This window comes from Aquarana catesbeiana, linkage group LG03 (assembly GCF_042186555.1).
Source record: "Aquarana catesbeiana isolate 2022-GZ linkage group LG03, ASM4218655v1, whole genome shotgun sequence".
NCBI lineage: Eukaryota > Metazoa > Chordata > Amphibia > Anura > Ranidae > Aquarana > Aquarana catesbeiana.
The window spans coordinates 47351284-47366013 of NC_133326.1; the positions used below are offsets into that span (position 1 = coordinate 47351284).

At 40.8% G+C, this 14730-nt stretch overlaps 1 protein-coding gene across 2 annotated transcripts in view; it reads left to right on the forward strand.

Moving 5' to 3' along the window:
• The window catches only part of AP3S2 (adaptor related protein complex 3 subunit sigma 2), a 151906-nt gene that overhangs the window by 48948 nt on the left and 88228 nt on the right, over positions 1-14730 (forward strand). For both annotated transcript variants that reach the window (XM_073618479.1, XM_073618478.1), the window contains exon 4: positions 13520-13591. In XM_073618479.1, the coding sequence (XP_073474580.1) occupies positions 13520-13591 (72 nt within the window). The remainder of the gene's footprint in view (positions 1-13519; positions 13592-14730) is intronic.

Genomic DNA, 14730 nt, shown 5'->3' on the forward strand with positions numbered 1-14730 from the left:
TCAAAAAATTGCACTCACTTTTTATAAAATTTATTTGGAGAGGGAAGACACCGCGTATAAGTTATGCAACACTGGCTAGGAGTAAAGAGAAGGGGGGATGGGGAGCACCAGACATAAGAAGTTATCACAAAGCAATTTTAGCAAGAATCATTGATTGGGCAAAAGGAAATAAAGAAAAGCGTTGGGTGAAAATGGACAACACGATTAGTAAAGTAGATTTGAGTAAAGTAATTTGGATACCACCACTCTATAGGAAACTTTGTATTGAGGCACATTATATCACCAGGCACACTTTAAAATTATGGGACTATTTGTATAAAAGGGAGAAATGGGAGTACAACTCCCCTTTGATCCCTCTGTGGGGCACGGAATTTTTTGCACCAGGTTTGGAGAGCTTAAGTGGGAGATGGATCTTGCAAAAAGGAGCTCAGCTTAAGGATGTTATGGAGAATGGCAAACTTTGTTCATTTCAAGATTTAAAAAACAAAAGTGATCTTATGATCCTCAATAGATGGCGATACTTTCAATTAAAACACTTCCTCGAAACGCTCCCCCAACCAATTAGAACGATGGACAATTTACAGCCATTAGAGAAACTCTGCGTTGGTCAGGTAGGGAAGAAAGGGATCTCCAAGATCTATAAGATATTGATAGACCTGAAGGGTATAGACATTCCAGTATATATCAAAAAATGGGAGACAGAACTAAATTCAAAACTCAAAAACGACGAGGTTACAATTTTAATAAAGCGTGTTCACAATACCTCAGTAAATTACAAAGTATCTGAGCTAAACTATAAATGCTTGACAAGATGGTACATCACCCCAGACAGAGTTTCTAAGTACCAGAGTGAAACCACACAATTCTGCTGGAGGGGATGCAAGGTGTTGGGTACAACGGCACATATCTGGTGGCAGTGCGCAAAAATAAGGGAATTTTGGGATGAGATAAGGAAAATTATTGGCGAGATAACTCAAATAGCGGTCCCGGACGACCCATGGGTATGTCTATTTCATGGTTTTAGAATGCCAACTGAGTCATATTTGAGAACACTCATCCCACAATTGTTGAATGCAGCAAAAAGTCTCATTGTAAGACACTGGAAGGAAAAAAGCAGCCCAACACTACAAGAATGGTACGATAAAACAAATGAAATCCAGGACTTAGAATATCTGAGATACACTGAGGAAGAGGAAATGGAGGAGTATGAGGAAAAATGGAAGGGTTGGCAAAAATTTAAAAGCTCAATAAGAGCAGTAGAGGTCTTGGGATACTAAGAGGTCTAAGCTAACGCAGCCGGTACTCAGAGAGGGATAAGATGCAACAAGAGTGGTGTCCACTGGGGAGGTTGACCTAGTCAGTTTGGAAGGCCTGGACGAAAAGATTGGCAGGACTTCAAAGAGGCGGGGTGGATGGGGGGGGGGGGATGTGGGGGTAGGGAAAGGGGCTCAAGTTACGGAAGGATTTAGATACGACCCAACCGATAGTGTGGATGAGAGATACAGCGTTGTTGTAAGCAAGATAACTAAAACAAAATAAGAGCTGCTTATAAAGAAAAAGGAGAAAAAGAGGGGAAAAAAAAAAAAGCCACAATGATGTGAGTAATGAATCGGGAAAGTATTGAACGGTAAAGTTGAAACTTATGCCCCCCGAAAACAGACACTGATGTGGCACAAAAAAAAAAAAAAAGAAAAAAAAAATTAAATCAAATCCACCCTGGGCAGAGGTGATTAAAGTTTTCTCATTCACAGATTCTTATGAATGACACAGCTATGTGGGCAGAGCCCCACCTAACCACGCTGATTTTCAGTTGTGACAGTGGCTGCAGGGAAAAGAATCCTCATCCACTGTCACAGTAGCGGATTGGGGGGTGAGCGGGAAGGGGTGTTGCCTAAGTAACATGTTGCACCCTAAATAGGGTTGTATTATGTAACATGTTACTAAAGGTGAATTTCTACTTTAAGCGCTTGCGGACCAGCCGCGGCAGTTTTACTGCGGCAGGTTGGCTTCGCTGCGCGACATCACGTTATTTTACGTTCTCTTGCAAGGTCCAGATAGCAGGCGCACGAGCCATGTGAGTCCGACCGCGGGTCGCGTGAATTTGATGTCCGCGGGGATACCCGCGATCGTCTCACGGAGAGGAAGAACGGGGAAATGCTGATTTAAACAAGCATTTCCCTGTTCTGCCTAGTGACAGGAATCGGGAGCGGTGATCAGTGTCGCGTCACACATAGCCCAGCCCCCTCATAGTAAGAAGACACCCCTAGGACACACTTAACCCCTGCAGCGCGCCCTCCTGGTTAACCCCTTCACTGCCAGTCACATTTACACAGTAATCAGTGCATTTTTAATCGCACTGATCGCTGTATAAATGTGAATGGTCCCAAAATGGCGCCAAAGGTGTCCGATGTATCTGCCATAATGTCGCAGTCACGATAAAGATCACCGCCATTACTAGTAAAAAAAAAATTATTAATAAAAATGCCATAAAACTATCCCCCTATTTTGTAGACTCTAACTTTTGCGCAAACCAATCAATAAACTCTTTATTGCGATTTTTTTTTTTTTTTTTTTTACCAAAAATATGTAGAAGAATAGGTATCGGCCTAAACTGACGAAAAACATTTTTTTTATATATTTTTTGGGGATATTTATTGTAGCAAAAAATACAAAATATTGCTTTTTTTTCAAAATTGTCGCTCTTTTTATTTTTTTTGTTTATAGTGCAAAAAATAAAAACCACAGCGGTGATCAAATACCACCAAAAGAAAGCTCTATTTGTGAGGAGAAAAGGACGTCAATTTTGTTTGGGATCCACTTCGCACGACCGCACAATTGTCAGTTAAAGCGACGCAGTGCCGAATCGCAAAAAGTGCTCTGGTCTTTGGCCAGCCAAATGGTCCGGGGCTGAAGCGGTTAATTTAAGTCTTATCAATTTGTTTTAAAACCTTGTTTATGTGAATAGTTTGTAGTTACCTAAAAATGTTGATATATATATATATATATATATATATATATATATATATATATATATATATATAGATATAGATATAGATATATTATATGAGATCTTATAGCAGCTTGGAAACCACTGACGCTCTTAGTAGGCATAAGCAAGCACATGACCCAGGCTTGGAACGGTTATTATACAGAGCAAAAAATATACTTTTATTACTCAAGACATTATCAGAATTAAGAAACAATGGTGTAATCTGTGTGAATTTAAAATTTTACTGAAAGGTCCACGTTAAAAAAAGTAAAGAGTTCTGAGTTTTCAGGTAAGCAAGTCTTCACAGTTGAATTGTGTCTGATATCACAGTGATAATAGCTGGTATCAAAGTAATTGCTAATCTTTAACCGTGACATATTCCCGCAAAATATCTACTGCTTATCAGACTGCAGTTAAGTATATCGCTAAAAACATTATTATTATTTCCTTCACAATATCATGAGGTTCATGCCACAATCCTGACCTTTTTCCTTCTTGACAAGTAGTTTTCTATTTTTAGGTGTGACTTGGGAAGGTGTCAGGTGCTTGGGTTGTTACGTTAATGAGATTACTTTTGACAGTCTAGTGATTTAGAAAAATGTTTTCTTAATTTGTTGCTCAGGGCCTAAATTGGCACGCTAAGATTACGCAAGGCACATGTTTAAATTGGTTGTATACCCATTCCGACAACTTTTATGTTAATGGCCAATTGCAGGTCTTAAAACCTGCTTGCCTTTCCTGTATTCTGTATATTTTTCACTTCTGACGTCACCCACGCATGCGCCCTTTTTCCTATTTTTCTGGCAAGCAGAGACCCTGACGGAAAAATGCCCCGAACATCACGCGAGACTTGATTGTACTTCTGCCATGTGAAGAGGATCGTGGACATCTTGGATAGCGCTATTACTGCACATGCACATAGGGACAATAATAGCTACTGCGTGCGGGAGTAAAATAGAATACAGAACCCGGAAGACCACAGTTCCTATGGCGGCTAATATCGATGATGAGCGTTTAGAATATAAAAGAAAAAAAACAGAACAATTTTTGGGCATACTCTTAGTGCCCATTTGATTGAAAGTTGATATTTACATTCAAATGTTTAAATAGGTTATCTTTTAGAGAGTTTACTACCGCTTTAAGTGTGCCAACCAAAAAATATTTTAGTACCCAGTCAAACCTCTCCCTCTACTTTTCTGTACAGGAAACCAATCCTTTCAGGCTTTATTTGAGAAACCAACCAAAAATGAGAAACTTTTTATTTTTTATTTTTTTCATTTATTTTTTTTGCTTCTACTGCAATTAACACAATACTGAGAAACTGTTAAATAATAGTAATTCCATATATTCTGTTTGTATACATTTTAGAACACATAATCACTGTCTAGATTCCTTTTTTAAGCTAAAACCTATACGGTGTGTGTATATGTATATGTGTGTGTATATATATATATATATATATATATATATATATATATATATATATATTAATATTATTATTATTATTATTATTATTATACGAGATTTATATAGCACCAACAGTTTATGCAGTGCTTTACAATGTATAGGGGGGACAACACAATTACAGTACAGTTCAATACAAAAGGGTACAGGGGGGCCCTGCTCGTAGAGCTTACATTCTAAAGAGAGGGGGTGGTGGTACAAAAGGTAATAGCTGCAGAGAATGATTTGATGGGGGTGGCTCGGGGACAGTTGTTATGTGGGTGTGGGACAGGCTTCCCTGAATAAATGAGTTTTCAGGGATCTCCTAAAGGTGGACAGGGTAGGGGCTGATCGGACATACTGGGCAGGGAGTTCTAGAGTATGGGAGAGGCTCTGGAGAAGTCCTGAAGGCGAGCATGGGAGAAGGTAACAAGGGAGCTAGAGAGCAGGAGGCCCTGGGAGGAGCGGAGGGGACGATTTGGGCGATATCTGCAGATCAGGTTGGTCATGTAGATGGGGGCGATGTTGTGAATGGCCTTGTATGTTATAGTTAGCATTTTGAATGTTACACGGTGGGGTAGGGGAAGCCAGTGAAGAGATTGTCAGAGAGGGGCGGCAGTCACGGATCGGTTAGTGAGGTGTATTAGACTAGCAGCAGCATTCATAATAGACTGAAGGGGGGATAGCCTGTGTAAGGGTAGGCCGTTAAGGAGAGATTTGCAGTAGTCAAGGCTGGAAATAATCAAGGAGTGAAAAAGTTGCTTTGTGGCGTCATTAGTCAGGAAGGGTCGAATTCTGGAGATGTTGCGGAGGTTAAGGCGGCAGAATTTAGCCAGTGATTGGATATGGGGGCTGAAGGAGAGGTCAGAGTCAAGAATTACACCCAGGACCCTGGCATGTGTGGAGGGACCAATGGTTGTGTTGCTGATATTAATGGTGAAGTCACAGGGGGGGACCGTGAAGGAGGAAATATAACAAGCTCTGTTTTAGAAAGATTAAGTTTGAGGAAGTGGTGTGACATCCATACCGTAATGTCATTCAGTAAGTTTGAGATCCGTGAGGAGATCGAGGAGGTGAGTTGAGGAGTGAAGAGATAGATCTGGGTGTCGTCGGCATAGAGGTGGTATTGGAAGCCATGGGAGGTTATCAACTGACCCACGGAAGAGGTATAGAGTGAGAATAGGAGAGGCCCAAGGACGGAGCCTTGGGGTACCCCAACAGAAAGAGGAAGGGGAGCGGAGGAGATGGAGTTGTAAGTGACACTGAAAGTGCGCTGAGATCGGTAGGAGGAGAACCAGGATAAAGCAGAATCACGGAGGCCAAGGGAGTGTAATTTGCTGAGGAGGAGCAGGTGGTCAACTGTGTCAAAGTATGAGTATGGAGTAGTGGCCATTGGTTTTAGCAGTTATTAGGTCATTGGTGAGTTTTAGTAGGGCAGTTTCAGTAGAATGTTGTGGGCGGAAGCCAGACTGTATGGGGTCGAGAAGAGATATATATATATATATATATATATATATATATATATATATATATATATATATATATATATATAAAATATTATTACTATTATTCTTCTTCTTAGGACTATTTTCCCCCACCATGCCATGAATGATATAAACAGGATCCCAGATTACCTGTATAAAGAAATGTTATTTTTCAATATACCTTCTTAAAATGATTACAAGCAAATGTTAACCACTTGACCTCCAGAAGATTTACCCTCCATTCATGACCAGGTCTTTTTGGGATACGACACTGCTTTACTTTAACTCACAACTGCGCAGTCAAGCAAACCCTGTTCCCAAATAAAATTTGTAATTTTTTTCCCCACAAACAGAACTTTCATTTGGTGGTATTTGATCAGGTATGCATTTTTTTTATTTTTCATGCTATAAACAAATATAAAGACCTGACAATTTTGAAAAAACAAAAAATAAATTTTACTTTCTGCTATTAAATATATCCAATAATTTAAAAAAAAATCAAATTTCTTGATAAATTATGGCTTATATTGATTGGTTTTCAGAAAAGTTATAGCGTCTACAAACTTTGGGATATATACTGGAATTTCTATTTATTTACTAGTAATGGCGGAGATCAGTAAGACTGCGATATGCATTCGGACTCGACACTTTTTGGGAACCAGTGATACTAATGCCTACTACAGTGATCAGTGCTAAAAATATGCACTGTCACTGTCAAGGGGTTAAACAGATAGGGTGCCACCAACCTTGGATGCCTATTTTTAAACAAATGCAAACACCGGCAGACAATGTGGGCCGTAGGGCTCTTCTTTCCCTCGAGGCCAATAAGGTAAACATCTAGGGCTATCAAAGGGTTAAATATGTCCCTAGCCAGTGGTTTAGTGTAAACAGTGAGGTGCTTTTACTAAGGCAAGTAATGGATTTTATCCCCTGCTTTGCGGGAAAAGAAAATCCATTACTTCCCCGCTGACAGGACAGGGCATCAGATGCCTCCTAAATCAAGAAAATTTACCATTTTCCTACACTAAACCTTCTTTACAGTAACTATCATAGACAGGGATCCCAAACTATCCCTACTGTTTCCTAAAAAAAAATATTGGTTTCAGATGCACTGTACATAGGCTTTGAAAAATAAAGCAATGTAACACAACTTGATTCAAAGCGACACAGGCTGCAGCTTTAGGGCTTGTTCACACATGACGTCGGAAGGCAGTAAAACAATGCGGCTGAGCCATGGTTTTACTGTCCCCCGACCTGAACACTCACATAAAGCCGCTCACAGCTCTACACATGCCACGGAGTCACACTGCAGCAAAATTTAAACAGCATGTCACTTTCTGTGGACGGTGCCTTTTGCTGAGCATAACTAATTCAGTTCTATGGGTTCGTGCCAGAACAGCATTGCAACCATGTGCAATGATTGTGGTGCAGGAGTACCGCAATTATAGGGTTAGATCAGGCACTAAGGAAGCGATACAAACTGTAGCTTTAGGGCTCCTTCAAATGTGAAGTTGGAGGGGTATAAACCCAGGCAGCTGAGCTGTGGTTTTACTGCCCCCGAACACCAGACTCTCGCATAGAGCCGCTCACAGCTGTACACGTGCCGCAGCCGCAATTATTTGCTTCGAGGCTGCAGCAAAATGTAAATAAGTCCCTTTCTGTAGGCAGTACCGTTGACGAGTGCGAATAATGAAGTTCTACCAGAACTGCATTGCAACCGCAGTGCAGTGGTTCGAAAATTATAGGGTTAAATCAGGTGGTATGTCAACATATCTCCTCCTCCCTGCCTGTAAAATACCTCTAGAAAGCGATCTGAGCATAGATCACTTTTCAAAGATGTGGCAGTGCCTAAGAGTGCTTTGAGAGCTTCTTCCTTTTTTTTTTTTTTTTTTTTTTTTTTTTTATCGTTCCCAAAATTTTTAAAGCGTTTAACCTAAAAAAATAAAGATCATGTTCCTTTTAAAGCATTTTATACAGCACAGTGCTTGTGCTATGTAATTTGGCCCCTGGTATCACCTGAAATATCTGGCTGATGCTGCATGGTTCTGCCCTCCCCTTGTAAGCTGACCACGGTATATTGTGGCTGCTGAGCCCTGACACTGTGGTCAGTTTACGTGCCTCCGTCATCCGCAGCTCTGCTCTGTCCTCTCCCCCCTCCCTGCCTGTCAGCTCCGTGTCTTTACCTGCCCCCTCCCCTCCTGTTGCTTAGATTAAATCTATAGTATCCTCTATTTATGTATGTAATGTGCCTTATAAAAATAATGCAGCTATATACCCGTTTCACAGCGCCCTGTGACCCGCCTCCTCTCTCCCATGACCGCTGCAGCGGGCGGGGCCATCTCTCTCTCTCTCTCTCTCTCTCTCTCCCCCCCTCCCCCTCCCCCTCCGCTCCTGACTGACATCAGCGGGGGCTCCTCTGCCCGCTGCAGCTGTCATGCAAGGAGAGGCGGCGGGTCACGTGAGCACCGATCAGTGCTGCGAAACAGGTGTATATAGCTGCATTATTTTTTTATAAGGCACAGACACAGGGGCACAATACATACATAAACAGAGAGGATAGTGTACTTGGTGGATTAACAACTACTTTAAGTGAGCTTTTGTGTTTTGAACCGCATATTTTTTTATGCTGTGATATATATATATATATATATATATATATATATATATATATATATATATATACAGGGGGTCCCCTACTTACAAACACCCGACTTACAAACGACTCCTACTTACAAACGGAGGGAGACAACAGGAAGTGAGAGGAAATCTACCCCTAGGGAGGGAAATTCACTCCTGTAAGAGTTAATATGGGAAAAAGGTGTCTCCACTGATGCTTTATCACCTATCCTTATTTCCCTAATAACCCCAAATTTTCAAAATCCAATTGTCATTGGGACAGAAAGTGAGGTGAAATCTTCTGAACAGGGGCACAGACAGCAAAACAAATGTTACAGGGGTGATAACCCTTCCCTATGCTATCTACAAAACTTAAAAATAGATTTTTTGGCTGGAGCTACACTTAAAAAATTTACCTGTTCCGACTTACAAACAGATTCAACTTAAGAACAAACCTAAAGTCCCTATCTTGTTTGTAACCCGGGGACCCCCTGTATAATAAGTATAATAATTTTTTTGTAGGTGTTAGTACTGTATGCTTGTTACTTACAATTGTGTCAAAAGCCATAAGGACACCTCTGAAGGTTGGAAGGAAGGTGGCTTAATCATTACATCAACATCAGTGTTGCCCGGTGTTTTAGAGCAGGGGGTTGTAAAGTGAATATTGCTGGGCATGGAGATTTACATTCTTGAATTTGAAAAACAAGTTTTAAATGTGCTTGTTAACTTATTACAAAGGTCTTTCCTGCGCACTTCATAATATAATATTCCAAACCAAAGATCTGTAGATAGAACTTTAAATGTACATTCTAGGGTACATTCAACACCGACTCATGAAGTATAAAATTACAACAAATTGTATTCAATATCTTATTGGTTAAAAGACAATTTTTTAAAAACATATTCACAAAAGAGGAAGCCACATAGATGTCTGTCTTGGCTTTTGGATCCAGGTGTTTGGCCAATGCGTTTCATGAGTCGGTGTTGAAAATACCCTAAAATGTACATTTAAAGTCCTATCTACATATCTTTGGTTTGGAATACTTGACCCTGGGATCGGTACCTTCTAAGGGTAGATCACACATATTGTACTCCATCTCCACACCCTTCATTCCTTCATAATATAGTAGGATTTTTTTTAGCCCCTGTCTATAGCCCTCTTAGGAGCTCTGTTCTTTGTATTCCCTACATCTACACAAGTTGTATATGCAAATCCAATGTTCATGTTGCCTTTGGTGGTATTCATTCTGTCCTTTGACAGGACCTCTTAAGGGAGGCAATGACAATTCATGAAGTCGTTTGGTCTCCACTGTCAGTGTTCTGGCCAACACTACATAAGGCAATCAGGTAGGTGTGTACTGACCCATCTGTCTCAGTACACCTTTTTAGGTGCAGCACGTGGGGCTGAGAGACACCAACTTTATCTCCAAATGTGAATTTAATTCTTTATCCCAAGGGCAATACTTTACAAAGCAAAGAAAATGGCTTTGTCTGACCATGCCCTTGGCTAATGACATCTGCTTCCAGCCTTGACCCTTTCAAATGCAGGAATTTGAGGAAGGGTGGAGTAAAATTGAATTCGGTAGCATAAAACAAAGATGGGCAACAAACTGATGACCACTCCATGTATGTTCATTGCGCCTACTTGGCAAATAGACACAGTCCTTGCCTGTGGGCCAGTGGCATACTCCTCTTTAGTTATTTTTATTTATTTATTGCAGGTGCTTACTGTATATAGTGCCATCAATTTACACAGCACTTTACATATACACTCACTGACCACTTTATTAGGTACACCTGTTCAATTCCTTGCTAACACAAATTGCTAACACATGGCAGCAACCCCCAAACATTATAAATTTTTTTTCTAACACCCTAGAGAATAAAATGGCAGTCGTTGCAATACTTTGTGTCAATTTGTATTTGCGCAGCGGTCTTACAAGTGCATTGTTTTTGGATAAAAAAGACAACCGTAAAGTTAGCCCAATTTTTTTTTATATTGTGAAAGATAATGTTATGCCGAGTAACTTGATACCCAACATGTCACGCTTCAAAATTGCGTCCGCTCGTGGAATGGCGACAAACTTTTACCCTTAAAAATCTCCATAGGCGACGAAAAAATTCTACAGATTGCATGTTTTGAGTTAGAGGAGGTCTAGGGCTAGAATTATTGCTCTCACTCTACCGATCGCGGCGATACCTCACATGTGTGGTTTGACCCCCAGTTTCACATGCGGGCGCTACTCACGTATGCGTTTGCTTCTGCACGCAAGCTCGTTGGGACGGGGCGCGTTTAAAAAAAAAAAAAAAATTTTTTTCTTATTTATTTTATCTTTTATTTTTATTTTTACACAGTTTTAAGGGAAAAAAAATGTGTCACTTTTTATTCCTATTACAAGGAATGTAAACATCCCTTGTAATAGAAAATAGAATGTCAGGACCTCTTAAATATGAGATCTGGGGTCAAAAAGACATCAGATCTCATATTTACACTAAAATGCAATTTAAAAAAAAAAAATTGTCATAATAAAAAAAAATGGCCCTTTAAGAGCTATGGGCGGAAGTGACGTTTTGACATCACTTCTGCCCTGCATCGTTATGTAAACGGGTGGGGGCCATCTTCCCTTCACTCATCTCTATGCCCAGCAAAGGTGAAGATCCAATCGCGGCGGAGGGCACCGGTAAGCTGCGGGAGGGGGGCCCTCTCCCGCCTCCGATAAAAGTGATCTCGCGGCGAATCTGTTGCAAAGACCACTTTTATCTGAAACGGAACCGCTCACTGAAGAAGAGGATACCGGGGTTATGGCAGCCAGCTGCTGCCATGATAACGATAATGCCTCTTCAAACAGCCAACGTATAACGACGGTGGGTGGTCTGGAAGTGGTTAATGCAGTTCAACCATAACATGGTAAGGGCGTGGTCAACAAGCTTTTGTTTGTTTTGTTTGAGTGTTGGGCGGTATCGGTCGGTTCAAAAGAAACTGGCTAAAATTCAGACCGTGTGTACGGCAGCCATTCCGACAGAAGCCGACCGCACGCCTTATGACCGAAAAAAAGGTCTTCTGATCAGCGATCTCAGACAATGGCTTAGAGCGCTGACCAGAGTGTTCTGGCGGGGGGGGGAGGGGGCTGTCCCCCTGTCAGAACACTATAGCACAGCAGGGGAGATTGCTGTACTAACATTGGATTGGTAGTACAGCAGCTCCGACCTGAGTTGTCAGTTTTTTTCTTTTCATTCACTGGTTTGAACGAAAAAAAACTATTCGTGTGTCCAAGACTTTAGACTTGTAAGTCTGAGACTCAAAAAAGGAGCTTGACTGCAGGTCGGGAGCACCTCCTCCTGAATTCTGAATGATCTTTACACAGGCCCTAAAGCTGGCTACACAATATATAATTTTCCTTTTAGAGTTGCCAAAACCATATAATATGAGGTCAGACCTAAACACTTTGAAATTGTATGCAGTCAGGCAGGCCCTTGCATTATCTAGTTGAAGGTAAATCTAAAGGAAATTGTATAATGTGTAGCCAGTTTAAGGTTCACACTAATGTGACTCCACAGTCGTGAGATTTCAAATGCGGCTTTGATGAAACTTAGTTTACACTCTCTGGCACTCAAGTTGCATCAAAGCAGTGCAGGAACCCTTTCAAAGTCACTGTGACTTTAAGTCACAAAGATTGGAACGGGTGCCATTGAAATCAATGGGCTGCGACTAGTCGCGTGACTTTGTCTAGTCGCATGACAAGTCGCACTAGTGTGAACAGAGCCTGGGGCACGTTGATTAGGTTCAAGCATTACATGGAAGCCACATGATCAGCATGACAGTCAGGCATCGAACTGTCCCAGAAGGAATGGTTAGAAGTGGCTGCCCAGTTATTGATCTTGGCACATGTTTATGGTAAATCCTGTACTGGGCATAATGTGGTCACATAATGATGTAAATGTACAGCAGGCACCTCAGAGTACCACCTGCTGGGACACTCTGGACACACCCCTCACCTACAATCCAATATTTGGCTTCTGAGTATCCAGTCACCAGTCTTGAGCACTTTTAGTGTGCTAAATATCTGGCCCTATGCAAGATACCTATTCAGAATCTTTGTATTTACATACCTATATTTGACATTGCATCAGCCTCTTGCAGTCCCTGTACAGCAGAGCTCCAACTGGGCAAGGAAGAAGCAGCACAAGAAACCAATCAGTTGTGCTAACAAGGAACATGCTGAGAGGAGGAGAGAACAGAGTGACAGTGATATGCACTTATCAGTCTGCTGCTTCTATGTCCACTGTCCAGTCATAGGCTGGGGGAAAGGAGAAGACCTAAAAGCATTACTTAGAGGAGTTTGCCCCCCCCCCCAGCAAAAAATTAAGTCAGCAGCTACACATACTGCAGCTGCTGACTTTTAATAATAGGACACTTACCTGTCCTGGAATCAAGCGATATCGGCACCCCAGCCAATGTTTCCATCGACTCGGGTGCTGCCGCCGCCTTTTGGCTTCCCTACTGCGCATGCACTAAGCGTGCTGCGCTTTCTGAATGGCTCGGTGGTGGGGGAAGGTGGAGGGGGGCCGAACTTCCGAGTGGCAAGAACTCTCGGAAGTAGGAACCTATGTACATTGCAAGGATTTTAACAAACGTTGTTGCAGATTCCTACCTTTTTGTTATTCTGAAGCAATTACTGTGTGTTTGTGTCCATGTGGAAAGTGAGTGGGACTGATTTCATAATTGTAAGCTGCTACACCTACCTGCAGGGCACTAATGGCAGGGTCTGTATCCCTTTAGAGGCAATTTCCTATTGGGAGCATCTCACCAAAAATGAAATTCTTGTTGCAGGGGATGCCCAAAATCGGACTTGTATCTTAGTGCAGACTTCTGGGAAAATCTGTGAGCCAATCACACAAGCAGGAAATTATTTTTCTGGGGGCGTTCTGTACACCATCTGTGTTCTGTGTTCTTATGAAACAATATTTTTTTTTGCTTTGCTTATAGGTTTTCGTGGAGACATTGGATAAATGTTTTGAAAATGTATGTGAACTGGACTTGATCTTTAATGTGGATAAGGTGAGTCAGAGAGGATGCTCTCCATTATATGGTTCTAAATCTATTACACTGAAGAGTGTGTTAGCCTGAAGATTTAAAAAATTTTCTGCATGGCTGAGGTGGCCTCACGTATCACAATTTTTTTTTTTTAAATGGAAATATGGTTAAAGACAGGTTTATTTATTTTTATAAATGTCCTGGTTTGGTTTTAAAAATTGCAAGCTAACACTTCCCTCATAAAACAACCCATTTTGTTTAACCATTTAAGGACCAGGCCTTTTTCTGACACTTGTTGCTTAGAAGTTAAAAATCAGTAGAACCCCCCAAACTATATATATAATTTTTTTTTTTTTTTTTTTTTTTTTAAGCAGAGACCCTAGAGAACAAAATGGCTATCATTGCAACATTTTATGTCACAATGTCAGCGGTCTTTCAAATGCAATTTTTTTGGGAAATAATACACTTTCATGAATTAAAAAAAAAAATAAAACCGTAAAGTTAGCCCTTTTTTTTTTGTATAATGTGAAAGAAGATGTTACGCCAAGTGAATATTTACCTAACCTGTCATGCGTTAAAATCGTGGAATGGCGACAAACTACAGTACTTAAAAATCTCCATAAGCGATGCTTTAAACTTTTTTTTTTTAACGGTTACAGAAGAGGTCTAGTCCTAGAATTATTGCTCTCCATCGATTGTGGTGATACCTCACGTGTGGTTTGAACACGGTATACATTTGCGGGCACGACTTACACATGCGCTCGCTTCTTCTTCCCCAAATCCCTCCTTTGCAATGAAAAGCATTCAAAACGCCAAGTTTGGCTGACATTATTTTAAGTTTGGCGGCCTTTAAAGGCACAAGTCCGATTATTGGAGGAGAAAAGGCGGCAGAACTAGAAAACTGACCACGCCGAGCTTAATAGGAAAGCAGAGGGACTGGAAGAAAGACCAGGTATTTCACACAAACGAAGCAAAATAAAGAGAACAGGGTATGTTTTCATACAAGTACATGGTACAGCAGCCACATATCAGGAATATGAAATGTTGGGTTTACATATTCTTTAATATAAGCAATAATATAACTGACTTGTTATTGTCTCAAAGAAACCATTATTATTTATATTTATGTGGGAAAATGAAATTGAAGATTGTAAATGTATATA